This window comes from Leptopilina boulardi, unplaced genomic scaffold (assembly GCF_019393585.1).
Source record: "Leptopilina boulardi isolate dan_hultmark-lab unplaced genomic scaffold, ZJU_Lbou_2.1 LbouV2_310, whole genome shotgun sequence".
In the NCBI taxonomy this organism is placed as follows: Eukaryota; Metazoa; Arthropoda; class Insecta; order Hymenoptera; family Figitidae; genus Leptopilina; species Leptopilina boulardi.
Window position 1 is genome coordinate 4950029 of NW_026137875.1, and position 23377 is coordinate 4973405.

A 23377-nucleotide genomic window follows, 5' to 3' on the forward strand; every position below is an offset into this window, starting at 1 on the left:
TTCATTTGTCATTTTTATCGGCGAAAGTTTGTTAAACTATATTAAAAGAATAATTTATCAAAGTAATCAACAATTGTTTGTTCTTAAATGCAAACATTGTTTCTCCTGTAAAGCTAGGTAATGCGTTAAATTAGGCCTTAAAGTTTCTTAACAGGGTCAGGTATTTTTTCATCAAAGAGTGTTTGAATTAGTGAGCAATTATTTGAAAAGGATGATATTGAACTGCTTTTAATAGCCCTGAAATACAAACTAGAGAGTAAGTTTAAAAAAATAAAAGCAATAATGACTAGACGAAATTTAGATCAAATATGTGGTTAATGAAAACAGGAATCAAACTCCACAATTTCGCAAAAAGCAAGGTAAATTTTAAATACCTAATGAAGATTAGATTGGATTATAATGAAAGCAATGTTCCAACTCCACCTTCTCCCAGAAAGTAAGATTTTCATTCGTACTCCTAAAGTCAAAATGGAGGACATCAGATTTAGCTCATATAATTAATTCAGTATCTATGGGAACTAAGAATTATAAACTTTGCCTGTTGTGAATAAATGGAGATTAAATCTTGATATTTAATTGACTGAATCTAATATCAATCTTTTTTATATTTACTGCGAATTCTACATTTCGCTATTTTATTCATACACAATTGAAATGAAAGTAATTTTTTCTAACTCTTGATTTAATCTTATTTATAAACTATTAGATTAATTGTAAACATCTTTATTAGGTTTAAGAAACAAAATTGTAGTGATACTAAAATCTCTCACTCTCTCTCTCTCTTTTAATTCAATCACTTAATACAATTTATCGATAATGAAGAACAATGAATAAATAGAAACAATATACAGACCTTAATACATATTGAGGTCACATTAAACCAGACTAAATTTAAAAGATCATATTTTTAAGATTATACTAATCAGAATAATTTGAGAAAATGGAATTTTATTTTTGCGCTATTAAAACACGGGTAGAAGAAAAGGGCAGAATGATTTCCGTTAAATAATCCTCTAAGAGCATAATTAAATAAAGACAAGTTCACACAGAATAAAACTGTGGGTCGATTATGTAATTTCATTTCCTCTTCCACCCTTCTACTTCTACTATTCCACTTCCACTACTCTACTTTCATAATTCCATTTCCACTTTCGTGAAAGTCAAACTGTGAAAGTGGAATGACAGTGAAAAGGTGATAGTTGAAGTGGAATGGTAAAAGTAGAAGTGGAAATGAAATTACATAATCGACCCCCTGGCAGAAAATAAATAAAAAGCGTACATGAATGAAAGACGTATAAAGAAAGTAGAATCATGCAGACTTTTTTAGATCTTGTGATATTAGTGAAAATTTCTAATTTTTAGTAATTCTTTACTAGAACTTCAGTAAAAAAAAAAAAATTAAAAATACTTAATAAATAATTATCAAATAGTTATATAGGTTACTAAAAGTTGGTGAAAAATTTTCTACTAATTTGAATTAGTGGGTGACTTTTCACTATAATTTATATTTAGAAAGTATGAAAGGATTAAAAAAACAGAAAAATAAAATTAATTTTACGCCCAAAAAAAAATTCTTGTGTTTAATTTTGTCAACAAAATTTCCTGTAATTAGAACTTTTATTTTATTATTATTATTCTGAAACCTTGTTCTATGAAACGTAAAATTTGCCTCTTTATAGAGAAACTTTCAAATCTTATTGAGACTTTCATTCTAGAAAGTTTAATATTATCATATGAGTAAGAATTTCAGAAGATATTCTCAAAGCAACATCAAGATCTATAAGTGGATGCAAAACACAATAAAGAGAAAATAAAAGAAAACCAAAAATGACGAATTCTGAATGATTATTTTTTGTTTTGTTTTTTTTTTTTTGCTCCCTTCATCCAAAATTGGATTCTGCGCGGCTAGGGATGATTTTCCTCCCTTGTAAGATATACGAATGAGATTCACGCACGCGTATTCGCTTATTGATCTCGAAAAACCACCCCACATGCAGTCACATCCGACGGGTAGTGGTCCACCGGCAACAAGCAATTCTCTGATTTTTCCACGAATTTCTGATAAATAGTGAAGATTATGTGAAATAAGGGGACACATACAAATAAAATAAAAAAAGAAATATCTTTCTCATATTGTTTTTCAAAAGAAAATTCAGAGAACGTTAGAAGAAAAAAAAATTTATAAAGCCAGAGTGTATAATGTAGCCTGAAGATTGTTCAATTATTGAAATAAAAACAATATCAATTATTTAAAGTGTGTTTTCAACTCTCGAAAGTAATGTGTGAATATGTATATTAGTGTGATTGGTTTTCCAATCTAACAAAATCAAAATCAAGGAAAACTTTTAATTAAACGATATGCAATTATTCACGTTGAGGAAAGTACAAAATTGAAGATTAATATTGCAATACATCCATGCGACGGAAAACGGTACCGCACAGGATTGTTTATCTTATCCATTCTGATGAACTTTTAAAGGTAGTTCAACCTAAACAGATTTTAAACAATACTTTTTATTTATAATTTATTCAATACAATATTTTTGCATAGTAAATTCTTAAAGGTCAAACTACATCTTATTTACGATTTTAAATAAATATATACTGCTGGCAACTAATAAGCAAACAGAAAGTTCTTCATAAATAAAAATAATTATCAAAGTTTGAATTTTTAAAGATTAGCATTAAATTATTATTATTAATAGGATAATTATTATTTTTCAAATATTAAGAACATTAATTCATTAACAACATTATTGAGGCTCAGGATCATAAAAGGGCAGAATTTGTATCACAACTTTTGACACCTGGTGTTAAAATTTTAAAATTGTTTAATATCAAATTTTAACAATTGACTCTTATCGTTTAAGAATTTTATATTGAAAAGTTTTTAAATTTTAACACCAGGGACAAAAAGTTGTGATTTAAATTCGAATCACCTTTTAAGATCAGGAGCCTCAAATTTTAAAAATCTGTTATTTATTTAAATGGTATCAAATTAGCATTTATTATTCTGGTACAATTGCCAGAATTAAAAAAATAAAATTTTTTATCAAAAATTTTTGCTGTTCAAAAATTAAACAACTTTTTCAATGATTTATATAAAAACACTATATATAACTTGATATTTTACGGAATTTAAAGAAATAAGAATAATTTAATTATTACAGTTAGCAAAATGTAAATTATCATTTGAATTTGAATGAAATAAATTATATTTAATTTATTCAGGATGATGATGAGAGTAACGGCGATTTAGTTCGCAAAACACGTGAGTCAAAGGAAAATAAGGATGTTGAAGAAGTTTATCCTAATTCTCGCGACAGGCTATTGCCTAGGAAATCCCGATGCCAAGAGATTGTACGATGATTTACTTTCAAACTATAATCGATTAATTAGACCTGTTTTGAATAATACAGACACTATCGTCGTCAAACTTGGTTTACGACTATCCCAACTTATAGATCTGGTAAGTAAACTTTACTAACAACAAACTGAATTATTCAAATAAACTACACGACAGAGTTGATAAAAATTCATGTTTTTAAAAATTGTTGATTTTTAAAAAATCAATAATTCTATAAAATTATACCGTACAGAAAAGTTTATAAATAACAAAATGGAGAGACGACGAAAAAGTGCGTCAAGTCAAAGATACTAAACAAATAAAATCGCAAAATGATCCTTATAAAAAACAAACAAATGCTTTTTTTTAAATAAATGTCTAAATTTTATTTATTAAATTAATTTCTTTTATTTAGATTTTCATTTGTTTTATTCTTTATTGCATTAAATTCGCATTTGTAAAATTATTCAATACAAAATTAATTATTTAAATGTCATGTTATTCAATACTATTACTTTTACTTGATAAATTAAACATTAAATAAATATTAATAAATATTTTTAAAAAAAACTATAGTTTTTAACTTATCAATAAATTTTTTTAATTATATGAATTTTCTGAAATTTGTATTGATAATAATATATTGAAATCAATGAAATGGAAAAATTATTCGTTTGCAATTTATTGAATTTGTTCAATTAAAAATATATTAAATTATTATAAATATTCACGCCTTAAAACTTTGTCGTTATAAGTGCAAGGTATTTTTTTTACATTTTTTTAAATCCTGTTTTTTAAAATTTAACTAATAATTTTACAATTTATGACATATTTTTTCAATTCTTCAATAAAATATCTCATCCCAAATAACCATAAGAATTGAAGAATTTAATGATAAATAAAATTTAAGTTACATAACCATAAATTTTATTTTTTATAAAATATTTTAATATAAATTTTTCAACTTTTAAAAATTTTAATATAATTTTATTTATATTTTTAAAAGTAAATTAAAAAAATATTTAACAGACAGAAAAGAAGATTGCGTCGTTTCTGAATTTCTCGGATCAAATACGATTTACCAAAAATTTTAATATTTTCTTTCCGTGTATCAAATATATTATTAAAAAAAAATTGAGGCACATGATTATTCCATAAAAATCATTAATTAGAATTTTCATTTTAAATAATTTTATTAGAAATAATTATTTTTTAGACAAATTTTCATTTTTCAAATTAAAATTTGACAGATTTTATTTTTATACGAATTTTTACATAACAAAATTTTTAGCTATCAAATTTTCATTTAGCAGAATTTTAATTTAAGGGGGCTTCTCATTCAATTGAATTTTATGTGATTCGAATTTTTAAATGACAGAAATTCTAATTCGCGGAATTTTAATTTCTCCGAATTTTTATTTGTGCGAATTTTTGAATTGATAGAATTTTTTAAGACGCCGAATTTTCATTTATCTGAAATTACAAATGGCCAAATAAATTATCGACAGAAAGATTTCGGCGCAATTTTTAAAATTGACCAATTAGAAATTATCAAGAAAATCGTGATTGGTCAATTTTTAAAATTGCGCCGAAATCTTTCTGTCGATAGTTTATTTAGCCATTTGTAATTTCGGACAAATGAAAATTCGGCGTCTTAAAAAATTCGGACAAATTAAAATTCGGTCAATTGGAATTTTTGTCATTTAAAAATTCGAATCACATAAAATTCAATTGAATGAGAATTTTGTTAAATTAAAATTCATTTAATTTGAAAATCTTTTAAATAAAAAGTCATGTAAATTAAATGACTATAAAATAAAAATTCTGCCAAAGAAAAATTCAGTAGCTAAAAATTTTCTTAAGTAAAAATTCATACAAAAAAAGAAATTATGTTAAATTCTAATTCGAAAAATGAAAATTTGTCTAAAAAAATAATTATTTCTAATATAAAATTCTTTAAAATGAAAATTCTAATTAATGATTTTTATGGAAAATTCAGGCTTCCTAAAAATTTGTCTACCATATTTGAACGTTTCATTGAAATATTCCAAAAATTATTTAAACAATTAATAGCTAAAAAAACTGTAATAAAAATAAAAATTTCAGAATCTTAAGGATCAGATTTTGACTACCAACGTTTGGTTAGAACATGTAAGTTTCTTTTGATAATTTTTTTTACATAATTTGATATTTCATTATAATATTGTATATATATAGTAATTAAAGTGTATATGTATTAAATTTATAAAAATCAATGAAATTAAGATAAAGAAACTTCTAGGAATGGCAAGATCATAAATTTCAATGGGATCCTTCAGAATACGGTGGGATGACAGAATTATATGTTCCTAGCGAACATATATGGTTACCTGATATTGTTCTTTACAATAAGTACGTATTTTGAGTTTTTTAAGAAAAAAAAAACATTTATATTTCATTTAAATAATTGTTTACTTAACTATTATCAAATAAATATTTATTTGTACGAAATAATTCTTATTTGAATCATTTAAATATATATAGTATTTGTTTTAAATGTACAGAAACTTATTATAGTACGAATACAGTTTTATTGATTCAAATAAAATTTTTTCGCTTCAAGTAAATAAATAAATAAATATATTATTTATTTTAAATAATAGTTAAGTAACCTCTAATTATTAAATGTAAATTTTTTTTTGTTTAATATAGGGTTTGCCAGCTATAAATAATTGTCAGACATTTAAAAAATAAATTGTCTTTTTCCGACTATTAAATTCCAAATTATTTTCAATCTATAGATGATTAATAACGAAAAATATAAAAATGCACATTACCTGAATTTTTTCAGTGCCGATGGCGAATATGGAATCACAACAATGACGAAGGCTGTTCTACATCATACAGGAAAAGTAATTTGGACGCCGCCAGCTATTTTCAAATCCTCATGTGAAATTGATGTCAGATATTTTCCCTTTGACCAACAAATTTGCTTCATGAAATTTGGATCTTGGACTTATGATGGCTTTCAAGTAAGCAACTCCTTCATCTTTAATTATAAAATATAATTTATTATTACCACAATAATTATTCCATTAATATTTAATTTTTTTTTTAATCAAATGAAACATTTTTTAACTTAATTTAACAAAATTATTATTAACTTTTGCAACTATTTACTATTTTGAAATATAATGATAATTACACACGTTTTAAAAAAAAATTCACAAAGAAATGATAAATATTCCAGAGTATCATTTCAAAGAATTGACAAAAGATTTAATCTATAAATTAATTGTATTTTTTCACACATCTAAATAAATTTTCCAAAGTTCTGAATAAATTAGAACATTATTAACAAAGTTTATCTCTTATAAAATTAATCTAAAAAGTTTGGCAGAAAAGTTTTTTCTTCGATTTAGTTTATTCAGAACTTTGTGGAACTGATTTTCCACAAAATGGAGAGAGAGAGACAATTAATCTAAAAGCCCGATTTATAACAAAAGATATATATATATATATATGAATTCATTTAAAAATTCATCCCCCATCTGAAGCAGACTCAATGAAGAAGTTTAATTCTTTAAAAACAGATAGACTTGAAGCACAAAGATTCACAAGAGGGAGATGACAAAGTGGATGTTGGAATTGATTTACGTGAATATTATCCAAGTGTCGAGTGGGATATTCTCAATGTTCCAGCAGAACGACATGAAAAATATTATTCCTGCTGTCAGGAACCATATCCTGATATTTTTTTCAACATTACACTAAGAAGAAAAACTCTTTTCTACACAGTCAATTTAATTATTCCATGCGTTGGTATCTCTTATCTTTCGGTACTTGCATTCTATCTTCCAGCTGATTCGGGTGAAAAAATTGCTCTCTGCATCAATATTCTACTTTCGCAAACAATGTTTTTCTTATTGATTTCTGAAATTATTCCCTCAACATCACTGGCACTGCCATTACTTGGAAAATATCTTCTCTTCACTATGATACTTGTGGGATTTTCTGTTGTCATCACAATTATTATTTTAAATATTCATTATCGAAAACCAAGTACTCATAAAATGGCACCATGGGTGAGAAAGATTTTTATACGTCGATTACCCAAATTATTATTGATGAGAGTACCTGATGATCTTCTCAATGAACTCTCGGCACACAAAATTTATGGACGTCGTTCTGGTAGTAAAAAGGACAAATTTAAGGATGCAATATCGGCCGCAGTTCAATCATCATCTATTGTATCATCGCCAGAATCTGCTCGACATGCAGGAATTGGAGGTAACTATTAAAAATTACGAATTGCAATATAATAAAAGTATTCGATATGTACCTTTATGTTTTAAGTCATTTTTTCATATATCATTTACATTTTTTACATCAATTTAGTGAAAAATAATATTTAATAGCTGAAAAATATAGCGGGACGCATGATTATGTTCTAAAAATCATTAGTTAGAATTTTCATTTTATGGAATTTCATTTTTGTGATAATTATTTTTCAGTAGAATTTTTATTTGTTTGAATTAGTATTTTGCAGAATTTTCATCAAAACGATTTTCTATATTGCATAATTTTTTATATAACCGAAAATTCACTTCACAGAATTTTTATTTGTTCCAATTTTTAGTTGTCAGAATTTTTATTTGCTCGAATTTTTATTTAACATAATAGGCATTTTAAAGAATTTTTATTGGGTAGAATTTCATTGCATATAGAATTTTCTTTCAGATGAATTTTCATTTGTTCGAAATTGCAAATGACCAAACAAACAATCGATAGAAAGATTTCGGGGCAATTTTTAAAATTAACCAATCACAATTTTATGGATAATTTTTGATTAGTTAATTTTAAAAATCGCGCCGAAATCTTTCTATCGATTATTTGTTCGGTCATTTGCAATTTCGGACAAATGAAAATTTTATCAATTAGAAATTCTGTTAAATGATTTTTCGGTTAAATAAAAATTCTGTAGTATGAAAAATCGGTTATATGAAAATTGTATCAAATAATAATTCGAACAAATGAAAATTCATCTGAAAGAATAAAATGAAAATTCTATGCAATGAAATTCTACCCAATAAAAATTCTTAAAATGCCTATTATGTTAAATGAAAATTAGAGCAAATAAAAATTCTGTCAAATAAAAATTTTGTGAAGTAAATTTTCGGTTATATAAAAAATTCTGTAATATAGAAAATCGTTTTCATGAAAATTCTGCAAAATACTAATTCGAACAAATAAAAATACGTCTCAAAAATAATTATGACAAATTAAATTCCATAAAATGAAAATTCTAACTAATGATTTTTACAAAATAATCATGCGGTCCAAAATAGCATTTCGCTGTGTCCTAACCTCTGAGTGCAAAACTTTCAAGCGCCAAGGTTATCCCATAAAAATCATTAGTTAAAATTTTCATTTTTAAGAATTTTATTTAATTTTTATTTTTATTTTTCGAATTTGCATTTGATAAAATTTAAACAAATTTTTACTTCACAGAATTCAATTCAAAATTTTTGTTTTACAAAATTTCTCTTTACATAACTTTTTATTTAAAATAATTCTAATTTAACCGATTTTTAATTTATCAAAATTAATTAATTTAAAGAGATTCAAATTTTTAAATGTAAAAATTTTCAATTCACCGAATCTTCATTTGTGCGAATTTTTGTTTGTATGAATTGTTATTTGATGGATTTTTTAAAACGCCGAATTTATATTTGTCCAAAATAGCAAATTGCCGAATAAACAAAAAACAGTAAAAAATTTTGATTTGATTTTAAAAATTTACAAATCACGATTTTCTTAATACTTTTTGATCTTGATCAATTACAAAAATTGCACCGAAATTTTTCCATCAATTTTTTATTTGATTACAATTTGCAATTTCGAACAAATGGAAATTCGGCGTTTTAACAAAATTTTTCAAACAAAAATTCAAACGAATGAAGATTTAGTGAATTGGAAATTCAGAGATTTAAAAATTTGAATAAATTTAAATTCTGTTGAATGAGAATTATGTTAAATTAAAATTCGGTTAAATTTGAAATAATTTAAATAAAAAGTTGTGTAACGAGAAATTTTGTAAACTAAAAATTCCGCCAAATCAAAATTCGGCACCAAAAAAATTCTGTGAAGTAAAAATTTTGTTTAAAAAGAAATTCTTGCAAATCAAGGAATTCGATAAATAAAAATTCGCTTGAAAAATAATTATATCTAATAAAACTTATCAGAAAATTAAAGATAAAAAATCTGACTTCTCGAATTCACAATAGAAAATTAAACAATATATTTATCTTTTTATAAAGTTAAAAGAAAAAAAAAATGCGTATTTTTATTAATAAATCGGATGCCGTAGCAATAGTAAAAAATCCCCAAAAAAAAAATTTAAGGTCATGTGATTGTTGTGATTCTACCTACATGTAAATTTTTTCCGATGGTTTTCTCGTAAAATATTTAATACATTGAGTTAAAATTTTCTAGAGAACTCAAAAAATAGTACAAGTAATCACTGTTTATAGAGTATTAATATATTTTGTAAAAAAAATTTATTTTCTTACCAGGTTGTAATGGATTGCATACAACATCGGTGCACAACAGATTCCTGGTTGGAACCCTGGCTGGCTACAATGGTCTTCCAACTGTGATGTCAGGATTAGATGAATCAATGAGCGACGTTACACCACGTAAAAAATATCCCTTTGAACTTGAAAAAGCTCTTCATAATGTTATGTTCATTCAACATCATATTCAAAGACAGGACGAATTTAATGCTGTAAGTATTGAAATGGAAAAGAAAAATTTATAAATTCCAAAATCTGAAAAAGCAAAGAAACAAAAATTAAATTTAAAAAAATATATAATATACCATATCAACAAAATTGAAAAAAAAAATTTTTTCCAGATAGATTTTAGCAAACTTATTATTTAGAAAAATTTTTATCTCACTTTTACGACTTTACGTATTTTTTTTCTACTTTCTGACAAACAATATTAAACAATTAAATATCAAACAATATTTACAGGCCAGTTTCACCAACTCAGGTTAAAAGTTAATCAGCGATTATAAAGCCAATTTAACCATACATGATTGGTCGGTTAGGGATTTAATTGTTTAATAACTTTTAACCGCAGTTGGTGAAACTGGGCCTAAGTGGCATATTTAAAAATTGTTAAATAAAAATTTTATTCATTAAAAATTGTCGATGGGTAAAAATTACCCCAGTTGACGGTAGTTGCAATTATGTAAAATTTTTCATTTTCTTGAATTGTTGATTTATTAATTTTTTTTTACAGGAAGATCAAGATTGGGGATTTGTGGCAATGGTAATGGATCGTCTCTTTCTTTTTATATTCACAATTTGCTCTCTCGTAGGAACGGTTGCAATTCTCGCCGAAGCTCCAGCACTTTATGACAACACTGAACCTATTGATATGCAATTCTCATCTATTGCTCAACAACAGTTATTTCCTGGGAAAGTGCTTGAAAAACTAGCACAAATACCTCGTTAATTCTTAATTTTTTTTTTTTTAAGTATTTTCCTTTCTTAGAATTCAATTATTATGTTTCATGACAAAAAGTCAAAATAAGCGCAAATTAATTAATTACAAAACAACAAATTCCTTCTTTTCTTTTTTATACGGGGCAATTCCATGTGAGATTTCGAAAAAAATTTTTTTTTGACTGAGATATTTTTTTTCAAAATTATGAAAAATGAAAAATAAGAAAATATGAATGTTTTTTTATTTCTTTATTTGATGAAATTGATGATTTTTTTTACGAAGCTGAAGTACGCAACGTTTATGATAAACGATTTCTAAAGAAATAATTTTTTAAAATGGGAAAACTCTATAATTTTTTGTCTAAAAAATATTTCTTGTAGTTTTCATTATAAAAAAAAAATTTTTTAGACAAAAAATCATAGAATTTTTCATTTTAAAAAATTATTTCTTTAAAAATCGTTTATCATAAACGTTGCGTACTTCAGATTCGTGATTTTTTTTTTAATTTAACGTCGTCAGAAGCAGAGTATACTCAGAGAAATATATTTTATTCGCTTTTATTTGAAGCAAATAAAAATATATTTGTCACAGAGCCTTATAAATTTTTCTTTATTTTAGATACAAAAATTTATTTAGCACAAATAAAATTTTTTTTAACGCAAATAAATTTTATTTGAAACAAGTAAATATTTTTTTGGCTTTGAGACAAATATATCTTTTCTCTGGGTGTACAGATAAAAAAATAATAGTATACAGGGTGATCAAAATGTTCTAGACCCTCTAAAAAATTTTTTTTTTCTAAATCGATTTTCTTTTAATTTTTAAACATAGAAAAAGTCGATTTAGAAAAAAAAAGTTTTTTTTTTTGGGGGGGGGGGGATCTGGTAGTAAAAATAGCGTAAATACAATGGAAAAATCTGAAAAAAAAATTAAATTTAAGTTTAAAAAATTTCAAAAATCACTTTGGTTTTGAAAAAAGTCACTTTCAATTTTTTAGATATTTCTGACAAAATTAAAAAATTATAATTTCTACAATTTTTTCCAAATAAAAAAATACTTATTTTCTTATTTTTCATAAAAAGTTTGAAACAAAATATCTCAGGCAAAAAAAATTTTTAAATGGAAATTTCCCATGAAATTCTTCATATATATAAAAAAAAAATCTAAAACTCTCAAAGAACTGTCTTAAACATCTAAAAAGTCGCTTACTAGATTTCACTTTCAAATTATAAAGAGTCAACTCTCAGCATAAACGGAGACATATATCAAATTTAGCGATTTATATATAAAAGAAGAGAAAAAAAAAACACAAAAAAAAACTAGGCAGTCAATTTTTTACAAGCTGCTTTGAGTGACAATAACAAGGGTGTAGTTAAGTAGTGAATTTTTTTTTTAAACACTCAACTTAGCTGAATACATGAAACAAAACTAGTTTAAAGAGTTGAAAGGTTTTTTCAAAAAATAACATTGAAAAAGAAAACTTTCTCCTTTTAATAAAAATGGAAATATACGTTTATTGAATAATGACGTTGAGAAAAGTTACATCACAAAGTAAATAAACGTTTTAATCAAAAAGATACCGCACAACACATTCGGTACTTTTGAGACTGATGAATTAATATACATATATATATTATAGAAATACATATAGCGACATATTAAAAAATAAGTAAATATGTACCATGATAAATGGTAAATTAATATCCTTCTTTAAAATTCATAACATTTTAGGCGATTGCACTCCAAAAAAAAAATGGAATAATTCTCTCTCACAATTCTTTCAACTCTTGACTGCATTTCACATTTTTATCACTTGTAGATATTGTTATAACATTAACAATTCTATGGGAAGCATTTTATGGCTGACTGACTAAAAACCTAACATTTCTTTATATCTATATTATAATATATATCTGTATAATCTGTACCTTGGAATGATTTTCTTTACGCAGTAATCGCATATCTTCAGGCACAGTCGACAGAAAACCAAAACAAATATATAGATTATTTAAATTATTGTATAAAACGTAAATTTTCTTATATGAAAAAAAAATATATATATAATATAATGGTTCTTTCAATAAAATGGTTTAAAATCATTTCTCCTCTAGGGGAAAAAAAAAACAATTTTAAAATTTTAGAAAAACAACTTATTTTTCTAGGAATATTATATTATACACTTTATATTTTCTGTTTGCTCATTTTAAGATATATTTCACCTGTCACTGTCAGCGTTAAAAATTAATGCTGAAAATTACGAAAAAAAAAATTGTTAACTTATTTTTAAAAATAATATTTATGATTTTATTTCCACTGATATATAATAATGATTGTTTTATTTTTCTCTCTCAACTATTATATTTTCTATTATATATATATTTTTGGTAATTATTTTCATTTGTTTCTTATAATTACTATATTTATTAAACATTTTTTTAATTTTATAACTTTTTTTCATTATATTTTTTCGTTATATTTTTCATTTATAATATTTGTTTATATATTTCTAATTTTTTTTTTTTTTCATAAAAACATTTAAACTAACAAAATCTTTATTGTTGTTTTCTCCCAATTAATAATAAATTATAATTATCTTTTCTGTCATAAAAATTTGCCAAAATTTTAAAAGAAATTATAAACTAATGAAAATAATTTACTCAATAAGGTTCTTATTTTATATTTCATATTTTACCAAATTTTTTTATTGTAAAAAAAAAATTTATTTAGATTTAGATTTTATTTTATTTAACAATTTATAATTATTATATTAATAATAAAATTAATTTAAATTATTATTAAAAATAAAGTTGTTTAGCCAATCCTATACAAGATTCAAAAATTTACTTATCTTTTACTTTAAAAAAAAAGAAGAACCTTATTGAGTAAATAAAAATCATTCGATATAATTTTTTCAGCAGAGAAAATAATTAGAAAAAATATTTAATTTTTGTTTTTTTTTTTATATGTTTCTAATTTTCAACATTCGCCCAAAACTGTTGCAGGTGATTCTTAATCAAACAGATTTTTTTTTTTTTACATAAAAATACAAAAACAAGATAAAAAATTTTTTTAAAGTGAAAATTAATATTAAATAAAAGACTTTAAATTCCTTGAAGTTTCTCAATATAAAATATGAGATAACTTGATTGTGCATGTTCAAAAATATTGTTCATTACGAACATTATTTTTGTGCTAACAATTTTTTTTTTTTTTGTAAATATCTGTTTAAAATACAGTATAATTGTTAATAAATTTATAATAAGATAAAACTATAAACATTAGAGAAATTATTATTGCTATTAGTTTTTCTGTTTTTAATTGTGCAAAAATTCGTAACAATAAATTTCAATTTTTTTTTTTGCGTAATATATGAATGAGCTTTTTAAACTCCGTTCGAATCGTTTTATTTTTTTTTTATCTCGTTTTAATGACTCAATTTATGTAATTTTTAAAAAGTTAATCTATACATAATATATTTATTATTTGAAATATACATCTCTATAGAGATTATTACTTGCAAAATGTATATGTATATATAATTATTGAAAGCTGCTAAGACATCACATTAAACGTTAAAATGCGCGAAATTCAGAAAATTTATAACCAACTTTTTTTTTTAAGATTCGAAAAAAGTTTCTTAAGCATGACTAAATATATCATTGTCTTTTTTGTTATAATCTACGATTACTTGGCAGGTCTATTATATAGCATTTCATTATTCTATTAATTGTAAAATGTTAATTTAAAAAACAGTTCTTTTTAAAATAATTGTATAATTTTAGGCGAATTTTTATTAAAAGAAAAAACAAAGAAGACAATGAAACTATAAAAAAGAATTTTCTTTTCTGTAAATTTTTTCTTAATTAAAGAATATTAAATTTTTTGTAATAAAAAATTTGTATAAATGATTCATATATCGTGGAAAAAACATAGGTAAACCATTTCTTAATTATAATTATTCTTCATTTCCACACAAATATTGTAAATCTCACTGTTCAGAGTACCTTTTAGTAATCTCGTCAAATATTTTCACTCACATTACACACTTACACTTGTGTCGATTTTGTTTGATATTAAAAACTTGGAAAATCATATTTTTGATTAAATTAACTTAAAAAACACGATATTTGAGGGAAAATCAAAGTTTTACAAAAAAACGAAAATCGTAAAGAAAATGCACTGGTAAAAAATCACTAGTGAGCTTATATATAAAAAAAAAAAAACGAATCAGTTAAAGAACTATCGAAAATCACTGGATGTTTATTTTTCCTTTTTAAAAATAACTATCGATAGATATTTTTTTTCTATTCTAATAGAAAAAAACTAAAGAAAATAAAAAATAAAATGCCTTTCACAACCAAATATATACGTGAAATAAAATGTAAATATTAAAAAAAAAAAAATGTCATCTTAGAAATATGAAGAACGACACATGTCTCGAATTTAAAACTCTCTCTCATTCAAACTATACAACTATATAATATATATAAACAATATATAATTATAATTATATAAACATTCCTACTTAAAATTCTATAATTTTGCCTATTTACTCGTCGGTAGCTTTATATAAAATCTATAAAGATCGTGAGCCAATAGATAACGAATACATTTAAAATTTGATCATCTTATAGATTCTCTCTATCCATATTTAGTATTATATATATATATAAAGATATTATATTATTTCAGCACAGATAATAAGATTCCTAAGAAAATCAACCCTTCCATGTTCCAATGTAAGTTTTACAGTGGGGACAAAAGTGATGTACGCTCGAAAAGGCGTTCATGCAGTATGGCAGACAAGAACAGAGACAACATCTGAAAGTAAAAAATTAATCGATAAAATTCAGATACCTAAAAAAAATTTTCATCTCCAACCCAAAACTATGCAAAGCAAATACGAAACAAAAATCACAAAAACTCAACACCAGGATTGTCTCAAGAATAAATTTTTCAATTTCTCTGACATAAAATTCTCACTAACAAAAAAAAATTTTTTTTATTAATTTTTGAGAAGCAAATTTTTAAAACTCGATAAATCCATTTTTTTCAAAAAAGAAATCTTCTTAATATATATTTCACTCTTTTTACTAAAACAGGGATATTTTTTTTTTAAAATAGGTAAAAAAAAGTAATTAAAAAACTGATGGTTAAAGCAATTAAAGTGCAAAATAACAAATTTGTATTTTCTACATATTTAAATTTGAATTAATAGAAATTTTTAATGAATTTGTAACTTAAATCAATTAACATTTGGTTAATTTGAAAGTCGATGAAAAATTTTGATCAATTCAAACTTGGATCAATTTATAGATAAGATGAATTCTGTATTTTTGTGTGTTCTATAAATTAATATATAAATTCAGAAATTTCAAAAAAAAAAATACTTTTTAAACTAGTAAATTAATTTTTAAACAATATTATTAAATTGAAAATTTAATTATTTTTTAAATATTATGTTCACAAATTAATCGGATTAAAAATAAATATAATAAAAAAAAAAATTAATTTAAAAGAGACAAAATAAAGTTCTCATACAAGAAGAAAAAATAAATAAAATTTTGTACAAGTTGAGAAAAAAATAATATTCAAATTTTCGAGAAGAGAAAAAGAAATCCACACCGAGAAAAAAATGATTTAAGAGAAAATAGAATTCAACCCAGAAGAGAAGAAAAAAACGATGTTGAAGTTCACAACGTTTATGATCAACGATTTTTAAAGAAATATTTTTTTTAATGGAAAATAAAAATAAATAAATAAAAAATAAAATAAAATAAATTAGGTAATGAAATTAAAAAAACTAAATAAATAAAATACAACAACAAATTTATTTTCTAATCGTTTATCAGAAACGTTGTGCACTTTAATTTCATGAAAAATAGAAGAATAAAAGAATGATAAAAAAAAAAATTTCAAACATCCAAAAGGCTTCGAATTATCTGACCTGGTTTCTTCTTGTTCTTGAAAGTGCAAACAATGAATAATAATTAACCATAACCTTCGATTATAGCAAAAACTACGTTGAAAAAATTTTTATGAATAAATTTACAATAAATTAAAAATAATTATAGATGTCCGATTTCATATATGAAATATGATATCAAAGTTTTCGCGTATTATTTTTATTTTAAGTATGTGACATATTATAATGTCTTAAATAAAGAGATTAACATTCAGTAATGCAATGTTTAACAAAAGAAACTAAATTTTCAAGAAACAACATTTATCAAGAAAAAATTAAAAAAAAAAGAAATATTTGATAGAAATAGAAAAAAGCAGAGTTCCTATAGACTTTTTAAGGACACAAATCAGCTTTATCGTAAAAAAAACTGGGGGTACACTGTTTCTAAAAATTATTTTCTAATTTATTATTTTCTCAAGAATCAAGTTTTTATTTTCAAATAACAATCAAAATTAAATTTTTTTTCTATTAACCTTTTTCGAAAAGCTTGAAATCGTCGGCAATTGTTACAAATTTCGTAAAAAAATAATTCCATTAGAAAAAACTTTTTTTTTATAAAATAAGGATTAGAAAATATTTTTTAAAAATAGGTACCACTTGCTAAAAAAAAATTTAATTTAAATAAATTAATAACTAATTATAATTTTTTACTAATTGATTAAACTTTCATTTTTGTTACTCCATTGCAATTTTAAATAAAAAAAAAAAAATTACTACTCGAATTTTAAAAAAGTCGATTAGTCGCATTTTAAATTATGAAAGTCGAAATAAGTCATTAAAAATAAAAATAAAATAAACTTATAATACTCTGAATCCTGATGAATTTATTTGTCTATATTCTAAATTAACGGCGATGAAGTTTACAACGTTTATGATCATCGATTCTGAAGAAAACATATCTTTCTGTGCAAATTATTATAATTTTTTGTCTAAATAAAATTTTTATAACCGTTTCTCGATCATCAATTTTTAAAAGAAAATAATTTTTAGACAAAAAATTTAAATATTTTACAAATGAAAAATATTTTGTTTTTTCAATTATTGTTCATAAACGTTGTGAACATCATCAACGTATTTTAAAATACGAAAATAAAATTCTAAATGAACATTCAAAACTTCAGAATAAGCTAAAAGTTTTGAACGTTCAAATGAATGAAATTTTTTTTGCAACTTCTTTAATTACGAATTTTATCACAAAATAATGTTTTAAATATCTAAAAAGAAGTGATTTATTATTATTATTATAATTTATAGATTGAAAAAAATATTTCGCTCATTTGATCGTTCAGAATTTTTGGCTCATACTTCAAAAATAGAATCAAATTATACTTCTTGAATTAATAAATTATATGACTAGAAAAATAAATCAAGCAAAGATGCAATTATTCAAAAGACAATGTGACGTTCAATAAATTAAATATGTACATAATATGATTAATGTTTAAACTTACCCAAGAAGACAGAGAATAAAACAACAGATGTGTGCACTGGGTTGATGATCTGAAACTGTCGTCGTTTTGATATCAGCATGACAAGTTGGACATCTCATTTTCACGGCATTTGGTCCTAATGATACTGCAACATGTTGATGAACTATTCGCACTTCTTGAGTAGGTGGTTGTGAAAAATTTTGTTGTGCTCCAAATTGTTGAGGATAAGGTGCATTACTTTGAGATGGTGGTACTGTTATTGGTGCTGAAGTTCCTTGCGGTACAACTGAAAATATTTGCAATTATTATATATAAATTTTCATAAATACTTTATTCATATAATCGCGTTTTAATGAAAAAGGCTTCCCCATGACGCACAACTAATACTGATTTTTTTAAACAATAAATCAACAATTTTCAATCCATTTCGTATTCACGGCATTTGAACTTGATAAATTAATACAACTACACTTTATTTAAGAGAAAATATTAATAATTATTGAATTTATTGTCAAATATTTAAAGGCTTCTCCATGACGATTCTGTGAATTCCTATGTAAAATTGTCGCTTTAAAGGTGTAAAAACAAAAAAATCAATTATAAAATTAGTTTCTGCCATAATGAATCTACTTCGAGGAGCTAATTATTGCTTCTGCTAAAGTATAAATAAATTTTGGTTGGAATTTTTGTGAAATAATTCAGTTTTATTAAAAGACTTCCCTATAACTCATAAAACTAGGGACAATAATTAACATCGAAAAAAAGATTTAAAAAAAATTAATTTTTTTGTAAAACCAATTTTTTTTTTTGAATTCTACAAACTTGGACAATAAAAAAATGTTACCAATAATTATTTTTATTATTGTATAATAAGCCAAAAATTCTGAACGTTCAAATAAATGAAATATTTTTTTCAATCTATAAATTATTAAAAAATTATGATGTCTATATGTAAAATGAAACAGTAAATTAAACAATTATTAAATTAATAACTTTTTTTTAAATATTTAAAACAATATTTTATAATAAAATTAGTACTTAAAGAAGTATTGCAAAAAAGAATTTCGGTCATTTGAACGTTAAAAACTTTTGGCTCATATTGTATATTGCAAAATTTTTTTTTTCTTAAATTTTTAAAATTGTCACCTTAACTTTTTTCCTGTGTAACTTATTTTAAAAATTTTAATTTCGAAGTAAATATAAATAAAATTTTATTTAATAATTGTCAATAATAAATTGTACGGATGTCAAAAACCATTATTATAAATTATAGAATTTTTCTAAATATTAATTTAATAATTGTTTAATTTACTGTTTTATTTTACATGGCCATCAAAAATTTTTAATAATTTATAGATTGAAAAAAATATTTCGTTTATTTGAACGTTCAGAACTTTTGGCTAATAAAAATTTAATTCAACTGAAATAAATGAGAAAAGTTTCCTAATAAATAGATTTATATATATAGCAATAGTATCTTAATGGAATGAACTTACATGGAGTTGGCATAGGCATTTGAGATCCAGCTGCTGGATATGGTGGATTACTTGGTAGATTAGCAACATATCCAGATTGAGCAACAGCTTCTTCATAAGAAGGTGGAGCTGTCGGTAAAGGAGCTGCAGGAGCTGTAGGACCTGGTTGAGGCATTTCTTGAACTTTTTCCATTTCTTTAAACCTGCAATTATTAAAATTTAATATTTAAATTGAATTTTCATAAAAAAAACTTCAAATATATCTAAATTATGATTTTGATTTTTCAAAATCGGAAATCTTCTCATAAAACTAATAAAGTATTTATAAGTGTGGAAAAAAATAGCAACGCCATTTTATTTTTTTCAAAAAAATAATTTTTGTCCTAATTTGTGCTGCAAAATTTTATTTTTCAAAAATAATAATTAAGACATGAATTTCCCAAAAAAAAAAAAAAAACATTATTAAGCTCAAAAAAAAGCCACTTATATGTAATTAAAAATAAACTATTGTTCAAGACAAGAAAAAAAAAGAAATTCTGACAATTTTCAAAATATTTAATAATAAATTATTCAAATTAAGTCAAATTTAAATTCAAGAAACAATTTTTAATCTCACAAATATTCAAAAATTATTATTGTTCAAAAACAAATTTTGTGTTAAATTGTACTAATCGAAAACACAAAAATAAACAATCATAACATTTACGAAAAATAAGTTTTTTTTCAAAATAATCTTATATTATAATTCCAAGAAACATTTTTTTTACTCAGAAATAATAAAAAAAAAAAAAAAACATTTTTCAAAAACAAATTTTGTGCTGAATTGTGCTACTCTAACACAAAAAGAGAAACAATGTTAAAACATGTACGAAAAAATTTGTTTTTGTAAAATAATACTTTTATTATACTATTTCTGAATAAAAAAAAATAAAATATTTCTTGGAATTTTAATATTAATATTATATTTTATTATTATTATTATATTTGGAAAAAAAATTTTATTTCTCGTAAATGATGTTTTTATTTTAGTGCTCGACTAGTACAATTCAGCAAAAAATTTGTTTTTGAAGCTAATAATAATTTTTGAATATTTCTAGGGTTAAAAATTGTTTTTTGAATTTAAATTTGAATTATTTTGAAAAATTTTGAAAATTGTAGTAATAATTGCTTTTAATTCTGGTCTTACACAATGATTTTCTTTTTAATTAAATATAAATGGCTTTTTAGAGCTTAATAATTTTTTTTCTGATATATTCGAGTTCTAATTAATTTTTCAAACAAATTTTTTGCAACACAAATTTTCATAAAAATTATTCTTTTTCTGAAAAAATCAAATGCCATTGCTAATTTCTTGCTTATTAATTTATAAAAAATAAATAATAAAATATTTTAAATACTAATAAAAACAAAATAATAATAGAATTAGTTAATAATATTTTAACAAAACATGTAAAATAAAATATTTCCAATTAACCTTTAGCTGACACACTGGGGTCAAAATTTGTTTACTTTTAAGTTATTGCACAATACTTATAATGTATAAACCTCTGAAGGCCATTTAAAAAAATTTTTAAGTAAAAATATTTGTCTATCTTCTAGTTAATGCCACTTTTTCGCACAATTTGTCTGTTTGATTCCACACAATTGTGGCAGTTATAACGGTTAAAAATGTTTCCAAATAAATTTCTCGTTTCTTAAACTTTTATGAACTTCTACTTCATTTTAAATTCCGCGTATTTTTAGTAACACTATTTTAAATTCAAAACATAATTCCCTCCAGACTTTCATCGTGGGAGAGAAATCTTCAGAAACTTATTACAAAAAAAAAAAAATCCCTCTAATACCTATCAAATTTAAAGCAATTCATAATTTAACGATAATGGTAAAAAAAAAAACAGAAACAATGTTTTTAAAAACAAGGAAAAGGAAAACATTAGAAAAAATTACATAATTGATGCTGCGTTATAAAAAAAAATTCCATTAAGTTTCAATATATCACAGATATATGCAAAATTCTAGAAAATAGTATGAATTCTATACAAAAAAAAATGGAAATTTTTCATACGAGTTTCATCGCAACAGTGAAAATGAATAAAGTATTATATAGACGAATAGAAAGTTTAACGGAAGTTAAGTCAGAATGTTTTCACTCTTTGTCAATATTTCGGTCAAGGAATTGCAATAATTATTATTAATAATGCAATAATAAATTGTTATTACATTTTTTGGGTTTTTTTTTTGTTTTTTTTTAATTAAAATTTAAACATATAATTTTGTTCATTTTATTCTAGTTGACATTTGGCATACGAGCAAATAATCATTTTAAAATACCAATTATTTACTCTGCAAAAAAAAAACTACTTGCGTGAATAATTTAAACATTATTTGCAAAACACGCAATAATTATACAGAATAATAATTATCTATTTTATTGCACTTGCATAATAAGAATTTTCTAATCATATTTATTTTTTTCAAAAAGTTAAATATTTTAAATATGTTTAATCTCAAAAAAAAAAAATTTTTTTCGATAAACATCATGTAAAGTGTTTTTTATAATTAAAAGAAATATATTTTAGAAAAAAAAAGACTCAGTATCAAGGTTCAATAATGAAATTAAATTTTGATTATTAGATAAAATAACAAGTTTTCAATTATTTAAAATTTAATTATTGTTGACAAAGAAAAGAGAAAAAAAAATGCGAAAAAAATTTCAAGTTTCCAAAACTAATATTCCAAGACTCGTGATTTAGATCAAGATAAAAAAAAGCAAGATAAAAATAATATAAGTAATTAATATAAATATTTTGGACTTACCCTTGTTAACAATTAAACTTGATTCTTTCGAAAAGAAAGATTTTTAACAATATTGCAGGATGCACTGAATACGAAAAATTGATTGTTGATTAGAATTCTATAATAACAATCTTCGTGTCATTTGTTTATCGTCACAATAGATAAAAAAATTCCCTGCGCTCAGTTAAGATGAAATCTCTCTATTTTCATAATCTCACATAATGTTTCGGCTGTTGGAAATCCACTGACGCAAAAATCAGAGATGAACTGCTCATATCGTCATCGTAAACTCTATAAAATATGACGCACACAAATAAATACAAACCACATTTACTTTTATCCGTGAAAGTTAATGCTTTTTGCTATATTGCAATATGTATTCCATGCCAGAGCCGAAAAAAAAACATGGACGTTTGACTATATGGGGAGAATTTTGACCTCGCAAATCCTAACCTCTAACTTATAAATGTACTTGACAAAGAATACTTTAAATTTGTCCAGTATAGCAAGAGTCACATTATATACATTTGTATTAAATTACAAAAAGTAAAAAAAAAAAAAAAAAACAATAATAGACTTTAAAGTAATCATGGATCTTTTATTTACCTCTTTCTGAATAAAATATCTGTTACGCGACAATCGTTGAAAACGCACCCAATTGTAAAATAAATGGTAAATTATTAAATATGAATAAATAAGCTTTTAAAATTCCATTAGCGTATAATTTACGGTCTAAATATTATAAACACATCACAATATTAATCACAATTATACAATTAATGCAAAACCGCGCTTATCAACATACCATTCATTCAGTTAAAAGTAGTGCGCATGTGCGAGAAGCAGTGCCACCAACTTGTTTTCAAATAAT

General features: G+C 23.4%; 2 protein-coding genes and 1 long non-coding RNA gene across 3 annotated transcripts in view; 1 reads left to right on the plus strand and 2 right to left on the minus strand.

Moving 5' to 3' along the window:
- Window positions 1–10033, minus strand: part of LOC127283614 (uncharacterized) — a 29607-nt gene extending 19574 nt beyond the window's left edge. Inside the window, exons 1-2 of the long non-coding RNA XR_007843374.1 lie at window positions 9898–10033; window positions 6163–6374 (exon numbers count right to left, since the gene is read on the minus strand). This is a non-coding gene — a long non-coding RNA (uncharacterized LOC127283614). The remainder of the gene's footprint in view (window positions 1–6162; window positions 6375–9897) is intronic.
- LOC127283580 (acetylcholine receptor subunit alpha-like 2) lies at window positions 1993–12926 on the plus strand. The gene is made up of 8 exons (XM_051308550.1): window positions 1993–2479; window positions 3232–3469; window positions 5453–5497; window positions 5628–5737; window positions 6177–6357; window positions 6919–7615; window positions 9901–10112; window positions 10634–12926. The coding sequence occupies exons 2-8, from the start codon at window positions 3293–3295 to the stop codon at window positions 10847–10849; spliced, it is 1638 nt and encodes a 545-aa protein (XP_051164507.1). The 5' UTR covers window positions 1993–2479; window positions 3232–3292; the 3' UTR covers window positions 10850–12926.
- A 2491-nt stretch (window positions 12927–15417) lies between these two features.
- LOC127283607 (lipopolysaccharide-induced tumor necrosis factor-alpha factor homolog) lies at window positions 15418–23335 on the minus strand. The gene is made up of 5 exons (XM_051308597.1): window positions 23113–23335; window positions 22528–22797; window positions 19732–19913; window positions 18257–18521; window positions 15418–15661 (listed from the first exon to the last, which is right to left on the minus strand). Exons 3-5 carry the CDS (start codon window positions 19901–19903, stop codon window positions 15559–15561), a joined length of 540 nt encoding a protein of 179 aa, XP_051164554.1. The 5' UTR covers window positions 19904–19913; window positions 22528–22797; window positions 23113–23335; the 3' UTR covers window positions 15418–15558.
- Window positions 23336–23377: the final 42 nt, after the last annotated feature.